The sequence below is a fragment of the Festucalex cinctus genome, chromosome 7 (assembly GCF_051991245.1).
Source record: "Festucalex cinctus isolate MCC-2025b chromosome 7, RoL_Fcin_1.0, whole genome shotgun sequence".
Lineage (NCBI taxonomy): Eukaryota > Metazoa > Chordata > Actinopteri > Syngnathiformes > Syngnathidae > Festucalex > Festucalex cinctus.
In genome coordinates, this window is record NC_135417.1 from 10,985,633 (window position 1) to 10,999,453 (window position 13,821).

The 13,821-nt window shown below is 43.0% G+C and overlaps 1 protein-coding gene and 1 long non-coding RNA gene across 8 annotated transcripts in view; one reads left to right on the forward strand and one right to left on the reverse strand.

The window, feature by feature from the left end:
• The window catches only part of LOC144021878 (uncharacterized), a 35,027-nt gene extending 21,841 nt beyond the window's left edge, over positions 1-13,186 (forward strand). For 5 of the 7 annotated variants that reach the window (XM_077526100.1, XM_077526101.1, XM_077526104.1 and 2 more), the window contains 19 exons: positions 1,059-1,230; positions 1,301-1,513; positions 1,804-1,948; positions 2,249-2,455; positions 2,535-2,639; positions 2,719-2,871; positions 3,031-3,279; positions 3,358-3,471; positions 4,022-4,120; positions 4,199-4,411; positions 4,907-5,068; positions 5,141-5,269; positions 5,353-5,441; positions 5,530-5,653; positions 6,431-6,639; positions 6,847-6,955; positions 7,882-8,054; positions 8,231-8,254; positions 9,524-13,186. In XM_077526100.1, coding sequence (XP_077382226.1) covers positions 1,059-1,230; positions 1,301-1,513; positions 1,804-1,948; positions 2,249-2,455; positions 2,535-2,639; positions 2,719-2,871; positions 3,031-3,279; positions 3,358-3,471; positions 4,022-4,120; positions 4,199-4,411; positions 4,907-5,068; positions 5,141-5,269; positions 5,353-5,441; positions 5,530-5,653; positions 6,431-6,639; positions 6,847-6,955; positions 7,882-8,054; positions 8,231-8,254; positions 9,524-9,719 — 2,885 coding nt within the window. In that variant the 3' untranslated portion in view covers positions 9,720-13,186. Of the gene's footprint in view, positions 1-1,058; positions 1,231-1,300; positions 1,514-1,803; positions 1,949-2,248; positions 2,456-2,534; positions 2,640-2,718; positions 2,872-3,030; positions 3,280-3,357; positions 3,472-4,021; positions 4,121-4,198; positions 4,412-4,906; positions 5,069-5,140; positions 5,270-5,352; positions 5,442-5,529; positions 5,654-6,430; positions 6,640-6,846; positions 6,956-7,881; positions 8,055-8,230; positions 8,259-9,523 lie in introns of all 7 variants that reach the window. The other 2 variants (XM_077526106.1, XM_077526102.1) reach the window with 2 other exon arrangements.
• The window catches only part of LOC144021882 (uncharacterized), a 53,261-nt gene that overhangs the window by 17,422 nt on the left and 22,018 nt on the right, over positions 1-13,821 (reverse strand). The window contains exons 8-11 of the long non-coding RNA XR_013284208.1: positions 5,802-6,622; positions 5,299-5,620; positions 4,148-5,062; positions 587-718 (exon numbers count right to left, since the gene is read on the reverse strand). This is a non-coding gene — a long non-coding RNA (uncharacterized LOC144021882). The remainder of the gene's footprint in view (positions 1-586; positions 719-4,147; positions 5,063-5,298; positions 5,621-5,801; positions 6,623-13,821) is intronic.

Sequence of the window (13,821 nt, forward strand, 5' to 3'; positions counted from 1 at the left end):
CACACTGCATTTCCAACCCCACTGTGCATCTGGGACGCTAGGGGGAAGTGACGCATAACCGGCTGCGCCATAATAGTTGAGCGCGGGAAACAACACATAACCAAAACACAGACGTCATGGAGGACGACCCTGCCCGGTATTGGTTGCTCGTTCTGTTATTTGTGGAGCTTCTTCAGAGCTCACAACGGAAGGAGGATCGTCGCCGTGAAGAAAAGGACGATATTTTATCGTCGGAAAGCCCCCGAGGCTATACACGCTGATAGCAGTGGGGGCGAAGACGACGACGAACACTTGTCGAAAAGGACGCACCTGGTAAGCCCATTGATGACATCACAGGACCAACCGCCCAATCAACTGCCGTGGTGTTATGCGTCATGTCCTGGGCTCGCTGCGGGCTCGCTGTGGCCCGGGTAGGCGAGAGGGCCGTGAGCAGCTCGGCACGGTCCACTTCCGACACTGTTAGCTGAAATGAAAATGCTCGCTAACACCGTGCTGGCTTTGCACGGCGCGGTGCTGGGTTGCAGTGGAAAAACGCTACTAGTGTTAGAATAACTGCAGAGGATGTAATTAAGTTGGGCCTTCACACCTGCACTTTTCCAGTTTGAGAGATGGGTCAGCGCCATTTTCCTCCTCCTTGCTTATCATTGGGAAACACATTCAAACAAAAGGAGTTTGGGCCCATGAAGTCATTTTCTCTCACAGTAGAGGCTGCAATATTCTACAATGTATGGGAAAGAAGTTGGAGTTTAAATTGGCACTGTAGTACATTAATAACATCTCAAGCGTTAATGTAAGCAACTCGTTATGATTCTTCAAAAGGTATAACGCAAGATGGTGCAATATTTTAACACTACATACAAGTGTAAAATCAGCCCTGATCAGTGTTAACTAAGTGACATTTCAACTACCATCAGAAAAAAAAAAAAACACTTTCAAAAGTGCTGCTTGAACCAATAGAGACAATTTTGAAGTGTTAAATATTACTCTGTAGGTGTTGAATTGAGACTGCCAATACCGTAGTCATTGCTTATTACGGTGCATGCATGTGTTCGGTTCAGATCGTCTCAAGCGTGAAGAGCAGGGTCGCTTGGAGCAGGAAAAGTGGAAGCGCAAGATGGAGACGGAGGCAATAGAAGCTCAAGAGCAGCTATCCGACATGGGCCTCGTCTCTGGCGAGCTGAAGGGCACCCTGACCCAGAAGGAAAAAGAAATAACCGCCATTCAGAGCCGGTGCGGAGCACTGAAACAAAACGCCAAAAGGAGATTCTCAGTCACTTAATAAGCTTTCTGTGGAAAAAAGGTTGGAGGAGGAAGGCGCGCGGCGCTCAGAAGCGCAGAGGTCAATGAGGGAAGCCATGTCCCAGGTGTCCGAGCTGAAGGAGGAAGTGGAGAACGAGCGAGGGATGAGAGAGCGGGCTGAGAAACAGAGGCGAGACCTCAGCGAGGAGCTGGAGGCTTTGAGGACCGAGCTGGAGGACACCCTCGACACCACCGCCGCCCAGCAGGAGCTCAGGTAGGACGGATGATGTGAAGTGTTAAAATGTTATACTTGCTTTCTGAACTTTTTGGAAGCGCCCTAAGGATGTTAAGATGCGTGAAGAGAGAATTACAATGGGTGTGAGGAAGCAATTGAATGAGAATGGTCCTTTACTAGCTCAGAGGACCTAATGTTAAAAAGATTTTTGAGATGGATAATAGAGATCAGTGTTTCAACATATTTAATGAAACGCATAGTCTAATCGAACAGGTTTCTTAAACAGGGGAGCAAATTTTTAGATAAGCTTTCATCTCATCTCTGCGCAGGTCCCGTCGGGAGGTGGAGTTAAACGACCTCCAGCGTTGCGTGGAAGATGAGACGCGCCGCCACGAGGCCCAACTGTCGGAGCTCAGAGTCAAGCACAGCGCCGCCATAGACAATCTTCAGGAGCAGCTGGACAACAGCAAGAGGGTGAGAAAACGAAACGCCTCGTGCGTGCATGCACGTGAACCCTCGTCTATCATGGATGATACGATATGTTCAAGGCCCACATGAAACAGTTAAAACTCATTTAATATTTTTTTATTTTTTCCCTACCCACACACGTTAAACACATTTAAATTGAATAAAGCACACTTGAATCTTATTAAAACACTTTATTAAGTAATCCTTTCGTGCCTGTGCTCACTCTGGTTGCGCCAAAGTTGAACCAGCGGGCTTCACGCCGCGCACAGCGTCACACGTCTCATTGACCTCTGCGCTCTCGTTCAGGCGCGTCAGTCGTTGGACAAGGCCAAGATGGTGCTGGACGAAGAGAAGCAGAGTTTGAGTATGGAGCTGAAGGGCCTCCAGGCGAGCCGCACGGAGAGCGACCGAGGACGCAAGCGGGCTGAAAGTCAGCTGCAGGAGCTCAACATGCGCCTCTCTCAGGCCGACCAAGAGAAGGTGGAAAGAGAGGAGAAAGTGCACAAGCTGCAGGTGGGGAAAAGTTGACGCTTTGATTCAAGTCATTTGAGCAACGATTGCATCAAATCTTTTCACTCCTGTCTTCTTCCAGAATGAAATTGACTCTCTGTCCAGCAATTTGTCGTCCTTTGACAGCAAATCCCTACGTCTGTCTAAAGAAGTCAGCAGTCTGGAGAGCCAGCTTCATGACGCACAGGTAACACACGCACACATTTTATTTATTTTTTTAATGAATAAAATTCCTCCCCGCCAATCTTTGGCTTTCCACCCTCCAGGAATTCTTGCAGGAGGAGACGCACCAGAAGTTGGCTCTGGCTGCTAGAACACGAGCGCTGGAGGAGGAGAGGAACGGCCTAATGGAGAGACTGGAGGAGGAAGAGGAAAAATCCAGGGAGCTGACCCGGCAGATTCAGACTCAAACTCAGCAGGTTGGCCACACCCACTCGAGCGTGCACATGTTAGCGCTGATCCAAATTGAGCTAAAACATCCAATCAGGCTCTTGAAGCACTTCCTGTAATCAACATGTTTGACCGGCTCTTTCCTATTTTATTTATCACTCACACTTCCTTCCGCTGCTACTCGACAGCTGACCGAGATGCGCAAACAGTCGGAGGAGGTGAACACGGCGGCGGAGAGCAGCGAGGAGTCCCGCAGGAAGCTGCAGAGAGAGCTGGACGGCGCCGTCCAGAGGGAGAAGCAGCGAGAGGAGGAGAAGGATCGTGTGGAGAGGCAGCGGGAGCGTCTCAGGGAGGAGATCGAGGACATGACTCTTGCCCTGCAGCGGGAGAGGCAGAACTGCACAGCTCTCGAGAAGCGGCAGAAGAAGTTTGACCAGGTTTGGAGCAGACCCTCAAAATTCCCCACGCGAATGCCTTTCCACATCCAATACTGAACCATCACGCTCCTACCGCAGTGTCTGGCCGAGGAGAAGGCGGTGAGCACTCGTCTGGCTGAGGAGAAGGACCGAGCAGAAGCTGACAGTCGAGACAAGGAGACGCGTTATCTTGCCTTGTCCAGAGCGCTTCAGGTACCTTATTTAATATCAGATTAAAGACCCTTGGCTGGGCTACATTGTGATGACTCATGACCAAGGTTATTTTAGTTCATGAAAACTAACGAAAAAACTAAAACTAAAATTCAAAAAACTATTTCATTAACAAAAGAATTTTTATATTAACCGGAATGAGTACGTTTGAAAGTGTGTCATGCATAAGTGACGTCATCTAGTAGCAGCCAATAGAAAAGCACCTTCAGATGACGTCGCTCCTAACTTAGCTGAAATGCAGTGCTAGGTAGGAAATGCTTTACTTTTTTCATTTTACCTTGGTGTTAAATATTGCGCACAAGTAATACACGTTTAAAAAAAAGAAAGGAAACTAATACTGAAACTAAAACTTAAACTAAAATTAAGCATTTTTAAAATAAGTAAAACTAATACAAACTAACAGAACCGTATTGAAAATTAATTAAAACTTAACTAAATTTAAAAAACAAAAGTCAAAATGAAATAAAAACTAAAATGAAAATGACAAAACTATAATAACCTTCACTGATAACCATGAAAATATTTTGTGTAGGAAGCCCAAGACCAGCGGGACGAGCTGGAGAGATCCAACAAGCAGCTTCGCATGGAAATGGAACAGCTCGTCAACCAGCAGGATGATGTGGGAAAGAACGTGAGACTTGTCAAATTTCTTTCATACCTTTCTGTCTGATCTCCATCTAAGGTGATTCACGTCTTGTCCTATGTTCAGGTGCACGAGCTAGAGAGGACCCGCAGGGCTCTGGAGACAGAAGCCAGCAGCCTCCGTAGTCAGACGCTGGATCTGGAGGAGGAGCTGACGGAGGCGGAGAACTCCAGGCTGAGGCTGGAGGTCACCCTGCAGGCGCTCAAGGCTCAGTTCGAGAGGGAGATCAGCAGCAACGAGGAGAAAGGCGAGGAGAAGAGGAGGGCCCTCAGCAAGCAGGTAGAGATGAGGCAGACGAAAAACACGTTCAGAACTTTTTTTTTTTTTTTTTTAACTCATTCACTCCCAGCCCCAGCCATTTTTACTGAAGTGTTTTCCTGGATTTTGAAATATTTTGAAATATTCCTATCTGTTACCGCCGTGCAGCAGTTAGCATTAGAATATAGCTAGGTTTCATCATTATCCACAAATCTGCTTAGAACTGTGGGGAAATCAGCTTGTTTTAACATGGGGCTGGTTGTTCTCTTATACTCTGCTGCCACCTGCTGGCCGTTTTTGTAATTACTACCACTTCTTCAGCCGTTCTCTGCAGTAGAGAGGCTGCATCAAAGCCTTCTCTATGCTCTGGCATAAGAAAAAAAAACGAAAAAAAAAACAAAAACTTATAAATACGTCTTTGGGACTCTTTAAACATTGAAAATAGAACATGTTTATACATTTTTGAGAGCTAATGAGTTAATTGGGGCTGATTGTACTCCCCTGTGTTGTTGCCAGGTGCGGGAGCTAGAGATGCAGCTGGAGGAGGAACGCAGTCAGCGCTCCCAGGCCGTGCTAACCAAGAAACAGCTGGAAGCGGAGCTGCAGGACTCCGAGGCTCAGGTGGAAACGTCCAGCCGCAGCAAGGAGGAGGCCGTCAAGCATCTGCGGAAGCTGCAGGTACAGATCACGCAACCAAACCTTCATCACGAATATGCTTGGTAATAAAACAAATCCCCGTGTTTGTCTCAGAGTCAACTCAAGGAGGCGCTCCGAGAGCTGGATGAGGCCAAGATTACGCGAGACGAAGTCATATCGCAGTCCAAAGACAACGATAAGAAAATCCAAACCCTGGAGGCCGAAGTCCTGCAGCTCACTGAGGTTTGTGGGATGTTGAAATGTGTGTTCACCTGCTATATGGCGATGCAAATGTTGTTACGTATGGTGTCCTTTTGTGTGCGCAGGAGCTAGCCGTGTCCGACCGGCAGAGGAGACAGGCTCAGCAGGAGCGAGACGAAATGGCCGACGACATGGTCAACAACAGCTCCGGAAAGTCCGTACCGCTACGTGCTCCCGACGTGCCACGACGACGTCAAATTCATGTCCGATGGCGATGTTTGATAACTCTGCGTTTTTTTCAGGACAGCGCTATTTGAAGAGAAGCGCCGGTTAGAGATGCGAATCAGCCAGCTGGAGGAGGAGCTGGAGGAGGAGCAGACCAATGCTGAGCTTCTGTCCGAGAGACAAAGAAAGATGGCGATGCAGGTGCAATGTTTAAAAACATTAACTCATTCACTCCTAGCCCTTTTCACTGAAGCAATCGCCTTTGCTCCCAGCTGTTTACAGGATTTTGACTAATTTTGTAAGGCCCACAGAATATTGTGTTATATTACTTTAAAAACATGGAACCTACCAAACGAAAGTTTGGAGTCTCTTCTTTCCATCCATCGATCCATCCATCCATTTTTTTGACCGCTTATTCCTCACAAGGGTCGCGGGGGGAGCTGGCATCTATCTCAGCTGGCTCTGGGCAGTAGGCGGGGGACATCCTGGACTGGTTGTCAGCCAATCGCAGGGCACACAGAGACGAACAAACATCCACACTCACACGCACACCTAGGGACAATTCGGAGTGCCCAATTAACCTGCGTCTCTTCATCAGGAAAAACAAAATATTTGTATCTGTTTCTATTTTACAGTACTTAACATTAGAAAATAGCAAAGTTTCATCGATATTCACTTTCCTGGTTAAAACACTTGTCAAAAAGAGCTTGTTGATCTGTTATATACTGCTGCCACCTGCTTGTCGTTTTTTTGTAAGAACTACCATTGCTTAAAGCCACCTCTTCATGTCAGGAGCTGCATCAAAGCCTTCTGTACGCTCTTGCATGAAAAAACAAAAATCGTGTAACCACGTTTTTGGGAGGGAAGGTCAAGGTATTAAAAAACGTATTTACACGTTTTTGGGTTTGAAGTAGTTAAAATGTTGGGGGGCTGTAATGGATTCATGCAACTTCAACGTCAAGGTCCCGCTTCATTCAGGTGGAGACGATGACCGTGCAGCTGCAGGGCGAGAGGACCCTGGCCCAGAAGGCGGAGGCGGCGCGGGAGCAGCTGGATCGCCATAACAAGGACATGAAGATGCGGCTGGAGGAGCTGGAGGGAACCGTCAGGGGGAAACACCGGCTCAGTGTCGCCGCCCTGGAGACGAAGATCGAATCGATGGAGGAGCAACTGGAACAAGAGAGACAGTGAGAGACCGAAACATTTTTTATTTTTTTTTGCAAAACATCATAATACATTTCAAAATATTTAGAAAAAAAAAGTATTATTTGAATGTATATATTTATAGTACAAATAAAATAAAAAACATACAGTAATGGTGAATGCCAATCATGAGAATATTATTTAAAAAATGTAATACATAAATACTAAAATACAATTGTTTTGTCTCATAGAGAGCGGGCCATTGCCAACAAGCTGGTGAGGAAGACAGAGAAGAAACTGAAGGAGGTTATGATGCAGGCTGAAGACGAGAGGAGGCATGCCGATCAGTACAGAGACCAGGTATGCAAGTATGCAACATACGATTCATTGAAGAGAATCACAGAATTCCAGTATTATTATTATTCCAGTATTATTATTCCATGCAAAAAAAAAGGAAATGTTCCTTTAGTTTTGCTAGTTAGTTAGATGCCCTGGACTCGAATTGCTCAACTTGTCATTGCAAATCATCCAGTTAGGACGCTGAGCCCCATCACACAGATGGAACACAGAGGCAGCAGATACAATGAAAACAGCAGAGGCCCCAGAATTGAACCCTGTGGAACACCATGTGAATTCATATTGCACTTCTTTTTTTTTTTTTTTTTTTGGGCTGTCCATCCATTTTCTTAACCGCTTTTCCTCACAAGGGTCGCGGGGTGCTGGAGCCCATCCCAGCTGGCTTCGTGCCATAGGCGGGGTACACCCTGAACTGGTTGCCAGCCAATTTTAGGGCACACAGAGACGAACAAGGACTCACACTCACAAGCACACCATGTCTTTGGAATGTGGGAGGAGACCGGAGTACCCGGAGAAGAACATGCAAACTCCACCCAGGAAGGCCGGAGCCTGGATCGATCTTGCGTACTCAGTACTGGGAGGCAGACGTGTTAACCACTAAACCACCGTGCCGCCCTGATGAGATTACAATAATAAGGAAATCACACGACGTACCATCACAATAAAAGTCAAACACTGAGCGCACCAAATTTCCTGCAGCACTGATAGGCTGTGGCATGTCACGTGATCACCTGCAGCCAATGATGGCCAAGCGGGGGGTATCATCGCTAATCATTTAAGTCGGGTGTGCGTTTTTTGTTTTTTTTTCCCCTAGATTTTCCAAACGGGTCAATTTGACCCGCAACATAACAGGAGGGTTAAAAAATGACAAAACGGGAGTTAGCCTGCTGTATTTCTCAGTGTCTTCAACTGTGATGTGTCTGCTGCAGCTGGACAAGTCCATGGTGCGCCTCAGGCAGCTGAAGCGTCAGCTGGAAGAAGTGGAGGAGGAGAACTCGCGTTCCAACGCGCAGAAGAGGAAGCTGCAGCGAGACCTGGAGGAGCTGACGGAAAACAGCCAAAGCAGGATGCGCGAGATCACCACCCTGCGCAACCAGCTCAGGTACGCGCTCGCGTGCTGCGACCCCGTTCCCCGCTCCGTGTGTGCGTTTATTAACAACACCATTTCAGTTCAGTTCACCATTGACCTGAATTTTGTTTTGCTTTGCTCTTTTTTCGTTGCATGAATTTGTGTTCATCTAACACTGTCCCATCTGTCCACATCACATCAACCCTCAGCGTCCCTGAATGGAGACCAGAGCAGTAGGTCATTGTGTTTTTTTGTTCTTTGTCCTTTTGAAGTTTGCGCTGTCCATGTCTGTAAATGTGTTGTTGGAGATTAACCCAACACACATTTATTGTTTCCCACTTGCTTATAACAGTTTAGAATACTACTGTTGGCCTGACCAATCTGGATGATGCTGATTCTGATATTTAGCAGAAAAAAATAACTCATTTATTTGCCAATATATATTTTTTAAATTTATTTTATTTTATTACATTTTTTGCTTTTGAGGAATCTGGAACAAATTTATGGCATTTTCAATCATTCCCTCTGGTTGATTTCCACCCCCGATCTCCTCATTTCATTCTAATACAGTTATGAGAATTATGCCAATTCTGATATTTAGCAAAAAAAAAAAAAAGAAAGAAAACTCTGTTTTTTTTTTTTTTTTTTTTTACTTTTGAGGAATCTGTAACAATTTTTAATTATTTATTCATTTATTTTTAATTTATTTTATTTTTTTGCTTTTCATGAATCCATTGCCAATTTAAAAAAAAATAAAAAATAAAAAGGATTTGTATTTATTATTATTATTATTATTATTATCATCAGTATTATTATTATTATTGCTTTTGTGGAATCTGTAACACATTTATGGCATTTCCAATCATTTCCATCTCCTCCTTTCCTTCCAATACATTTATGGGAAAATCCCAAAAAAATGACCAGTGGGAAATATTATATTATTACTAGGACCAAAATGCTATTACCATAATTGCTGGACTATAAGGCGCATGTGCCCACATTGAAACGAGATATTTACAAAGAAAGACGGTACACAGAAAGAGTTTTCAAAAGTTTAATAATATACCTTAGCTTTTCTTTCCAAACGGTACCTGTGATGCGGCGGTAACACGGCAGCAATACGGTAGTAACTAACAGGGCTGGTTAAAAATAACATACCGGCTTCTTTGACTTCTTTGTATTTTCCATGATGAGCATCTGTTCATGCTCATTTTATTCATGCCCAAAAACGCAAAGTTACATTAAACTTGCGTCTTCCTCGAAACATATACTCCACCTGTCTCACTCTTACATTTTCTGCTCGAGTGCCCCTGGCGGTTGTCAGAAAAAATACATATATCAGCCGCATCATTGTATAAGCTGCAGAGTTGAAAGCGTGTGGAAGGAAAAAGTTGCATCTTATAGTCCGGCAATTACGGCAACTGTCTTTTGACTTTTTTCCAAATGATGCTTCCTGTGCACGCAGTCGAACACTGTATTAAGATTGCTGTGTTGGCGTGCAGACGTGCTCCGTTGCCGCTGACGATGCGCGGACGGCGAGCTCTGGTGGACGACTACTCGTTGGAAAACTCGGATTCCGAGGAGCCGCCCGCCTCCCCCACACCTTCTCTGGGACTGCCCCGAACCCCCACCCCGTCCTCGGAGCACAACCTGGACCCCAACCCGCCCCCCTACAGTGTCAACAACATACACCAATGATGTACCACACTTCCACACGCGTACAACACTCAGTTATTATATAGTCAAGGAGTTGCTCAAGGATATTGCTTTTTTTTTTTTTTTCCCCCACTCAACAAATACCAACAAAAGAGATTTTACTGGATTTTTTTTTTAGATTACAAGTTATCATTATAGCATTCTAAAGTTGCAGTTTAAACTTTCACATTTAAATTAGTTGCACAGCATAAAGGCGCAGAAAACATTTTTAACCCTTTCATCAAGGGTGGGCAACATTTTCCTATCAGGGGCCATTTTGAAATTATGAAAGATAAAAATGTGTACTGTATTCCATCAAATAGTGGGCATTCTTCTAATAAAAGGCTCCCTCAACTAGATGCCTTGCTTTTTTTTTTTTTTTTTTAATCTGGGGGGGGGACGTTATTAAACACAGACGGATTGAATTTAAAACTGCACAGCTCATTTGGACGCTGTTGCTAACCAAAAGAACAGCACTTATAGAGATTAATTGCTGCTTCCCTCAGGTGTGGTTGAGTAAATCAAAACCCCTGTTATCAATTTGCAGAAACAGAAATGAACTGACTCCACAATATTGTATTAAAAATGGCCTAAATTTTTTTGGCTACCTTTAACGGTCTAATGGCTTCTCACTGGGGCACCTTTAGTACCCCTTAAACAGGGTCCATGTTGGGACTGTTAACAATTTGTCCTGCTTGTAGACAAGTAGTAGTGTAGGAATCCTGCGCAATTTCCTGATAAATGTCGGACTTTCGTTAAATTGCTATCCCTGTAGTTTCTTTCGAAAAGAAATTCACATAGACCAAAAACTTGTTTGTACCCATACATGTACACAAAAGGTAGAAAATTGCATGTATGGACCTTTAAAGTAAGTAAGGGGTTCAATTGTGAACCTTGTAGGGTACATCACAAAATGTTACAAAATGCTTAATAACATTTTTTTTTTTTTTTCCAGCGTATCAGATGCGTACGTCTTCTATCTCTTGGCCGCTATTTTATGACTATTTATTATTAATTAATTGTTTTTGGACTTAGATTTTTGAGGTGGTACTTGCATGGGGGGCTGGATCAGATGCTCTGGTGGGCCCGCGTGAGGCTCACCAGCCACATGTTGCCCACCCCTGATGTTAATTTGAGGGGAAAAAAAAATAAAAGAGCTGTTGCCGAATGACAAATTAAGACAATCTACTTGCATAATACAGATATTTGATTAAGAGTGTGAATTTGACCTTTTTGTGGGGCAAATGTGATTGAATCCGTGACTTTTTACAAGCGCCATTTGCAAAACGACTATATGATGACATCTTGAGGAAATTAGCCAGATCTCTCCTAAAGACCCGTAAACAAGTAGCTTCCAAATGATGCCTCCAAAATATTGTCTAATTCCGTAGCGAGTATAATTTCTTCATCGAAAACAATTCTCAAGGCATTCGAATTTCTTTAATTTATAACTTGTTTTTACTGTCTGATTCACTGGGGAGACTTTTTCTACTGCAATTCTTTATATCCAAAGCAAAACACCTTTTTTTATTTTTATTTGTATTTTTATTTTTTTAACCTGATGAACATGTTTTATTTCAATGGGCGTCTTGCACAAGCTAGTCTTAATTTCTATTTAAGCTGTAAACGAAAGCCGCCATATGGATAAGAAAAGGGACTAAAACTCGTAGAATAGAGTAGAGATGTCGATTTGCCACCATCCAGCATTGCTCTTGGATGACGTCCCGTCTAGATGATAATAATGTAGGATTAGATACAAAAAACAAGTTAGAGAAAATAAGTAGGGAATGATTTTACCCTAGCCATTATCCAAACTCATATGTTTCCTCCTTTTCAGGATATTTATTAAGTTACATTGTCATATTTAATACATTGTGTCCAATGGAGACATTTGAGCTGGACTCACACAGCAAGTGGCACAACTGGAATATATACGTCGTAAATGGGGTAGAAAAAAAACAAAACAAAACAAAAACAGACAGTCAGTCCAATAAATAGCGTAGACATGACATGGAAATAGTGCCCTTGCGATGAAAATCTAACCTTTGACAAATGTCTCCTGCCACACCAAGCTTCTCATGTGGCTGCTAAACTTGAAGCTAAATGCTAAAGCAGCCCGGTGAGCTTTGCGCAAGGGGGAACCAAACGTGCTCAGATCACAGAATAAAAGTCTGCCTTTTGCATCAATGGAACTCCAAATAGTACAAATTAGTAGATTAGTGACTTTCTTTTTAAGTGACATCAGGTGGATTTTGCTTATGCGCTTGCTTCATTTGAAGCTAAGCTAGGCTAGCGTTAGCTTCAGACACGAGAGCTTTCAAAATGCAGAAGGTGCTTTTTGCCCACGCTCAAAATGTTTCTGGAATTGTTGTGAATGTGTTTACTGTGGATAAAGTACTTATTTATGTTTACCAAAAAGAATGATGCACTGGACTAGTACAGTAGAAGACAAGTTTGCGTTTTAATCAGTGTTGGCGTCACTGCGCCCTACAGCTGTGCTAGGCTAATGTTAGCATTGATGGCTTCGCCACAAATCACATCTACCACACAACGAAAGGAGCAAAGTGACTTTTCAAAAGATTTTGCCTTCATACGCCACCACGACGGACGTTTTCAAAAATGTCAATTTCAGCCATTTTGTGTCAACTTCCTCCAATTTCAGGGGATGATTTGAAAATAATTGCAAAGATAACTGAATAATCCTTTGCCGCTACTGAGTCCGAGCTTCGGTTCCTGTCTGATGCTCTTGCTGCCTTCCCTACTATGTGTGCAGAAAGTCTATTGCACATGTGTCAAGATCCGGTCCACGTTGTCATATTGGTGTTGGTATGAAGGCAAAATCTTGTGTGTTATGCAAAGTGCTAGGCTGCTAATAGCAACGACGAGCTCACAACAAATCACAATACCAGACAACTAAAGGATCTCCTTATTAACCATTCAAGGACTCTCCACGATCCAAATACCTGGACCTAACCGTGTAATACCCCAATGAAAGTTTTATTTGTCATCTACTTTTCTTTCAGCAATATGCAAATCACTTGTGTTTTCACAACGTTGTGTAATGGCACACAAGCGGTGGGTATATTTGTCCATATCAGCATCTACTGTACAAGAACACGTGCGTTCGCAGCCCACAAAAGATGAATTTATGAACACAAACTCAAACAAAGCCTGCGATTGGCTGGCAACCAGTTCAGGGTGTGTACCCGCCTATACTGCCCGAAGCCAGCTGGGATAGGCTCCAGCATCCCCCGCGCCCCTTGTAAGGAGCAAGCGGTTAAGAAAATGGATGGATGAAAGTCAACAATGCTCTGTTCAAACGTAGAAAGATGGTGTTTTTCTTTTCTGTGTCTCTTACGGTTTGCTCTTTGCCACAGTGCAACTTGAAACTTTTGTTTTTGTTTAATGATGCTGTATAATACATCTATCTGTCCGGGGTCCACTTTAATAATATATGTTGTTGGTTTTCATTTTGCTGCATCAGTGTGCTTTATTTCACAACCTCAACAAAAGGTGATTTTTAGTGTTTTGTGGCATTTAGAACATAATACATTTGAAGCAATTGGAACCATTTTATTTATTATTGACACAAGAAAAATATACTTAAGTCAACTCAGACAGTGCCCTGAACATAATTACAGTATTCTTATCTGATAATTGTTATTTAAATTACATAATAATAATTGTCTATATAATATTCTGGATTTTTCTATACAGAATTGGTTGCATTAGTTAGAATATTTTTTTGTGTAAATGTTTACATTTGTATAACAGCATTTGTAAATGTATTTAATTTTGTGATAAAACCCATTTAGAAATTTTACAACAGTATTTGTAAACGTACTGATTTTTTAAATTTTTTTTTTTTATCAAACCCGTTTAGAAAAATATAGAATTTGCAAAAGCTTTATTAGTTTTTTCAGTTCATACTTAACACTATATTATAATTGGAATTTTGATCCTAAATATTGTGGAAAGTTTATTTAAAAAAACAAATGTTGAAGTCAATATAATAAATCATATCTCAACTTGAGCTGTGTAACAAAAGATGTGTCAGTACTGTCAAGGTCACATGTATGGGCTGATATTTGTGCCACCAGAAACT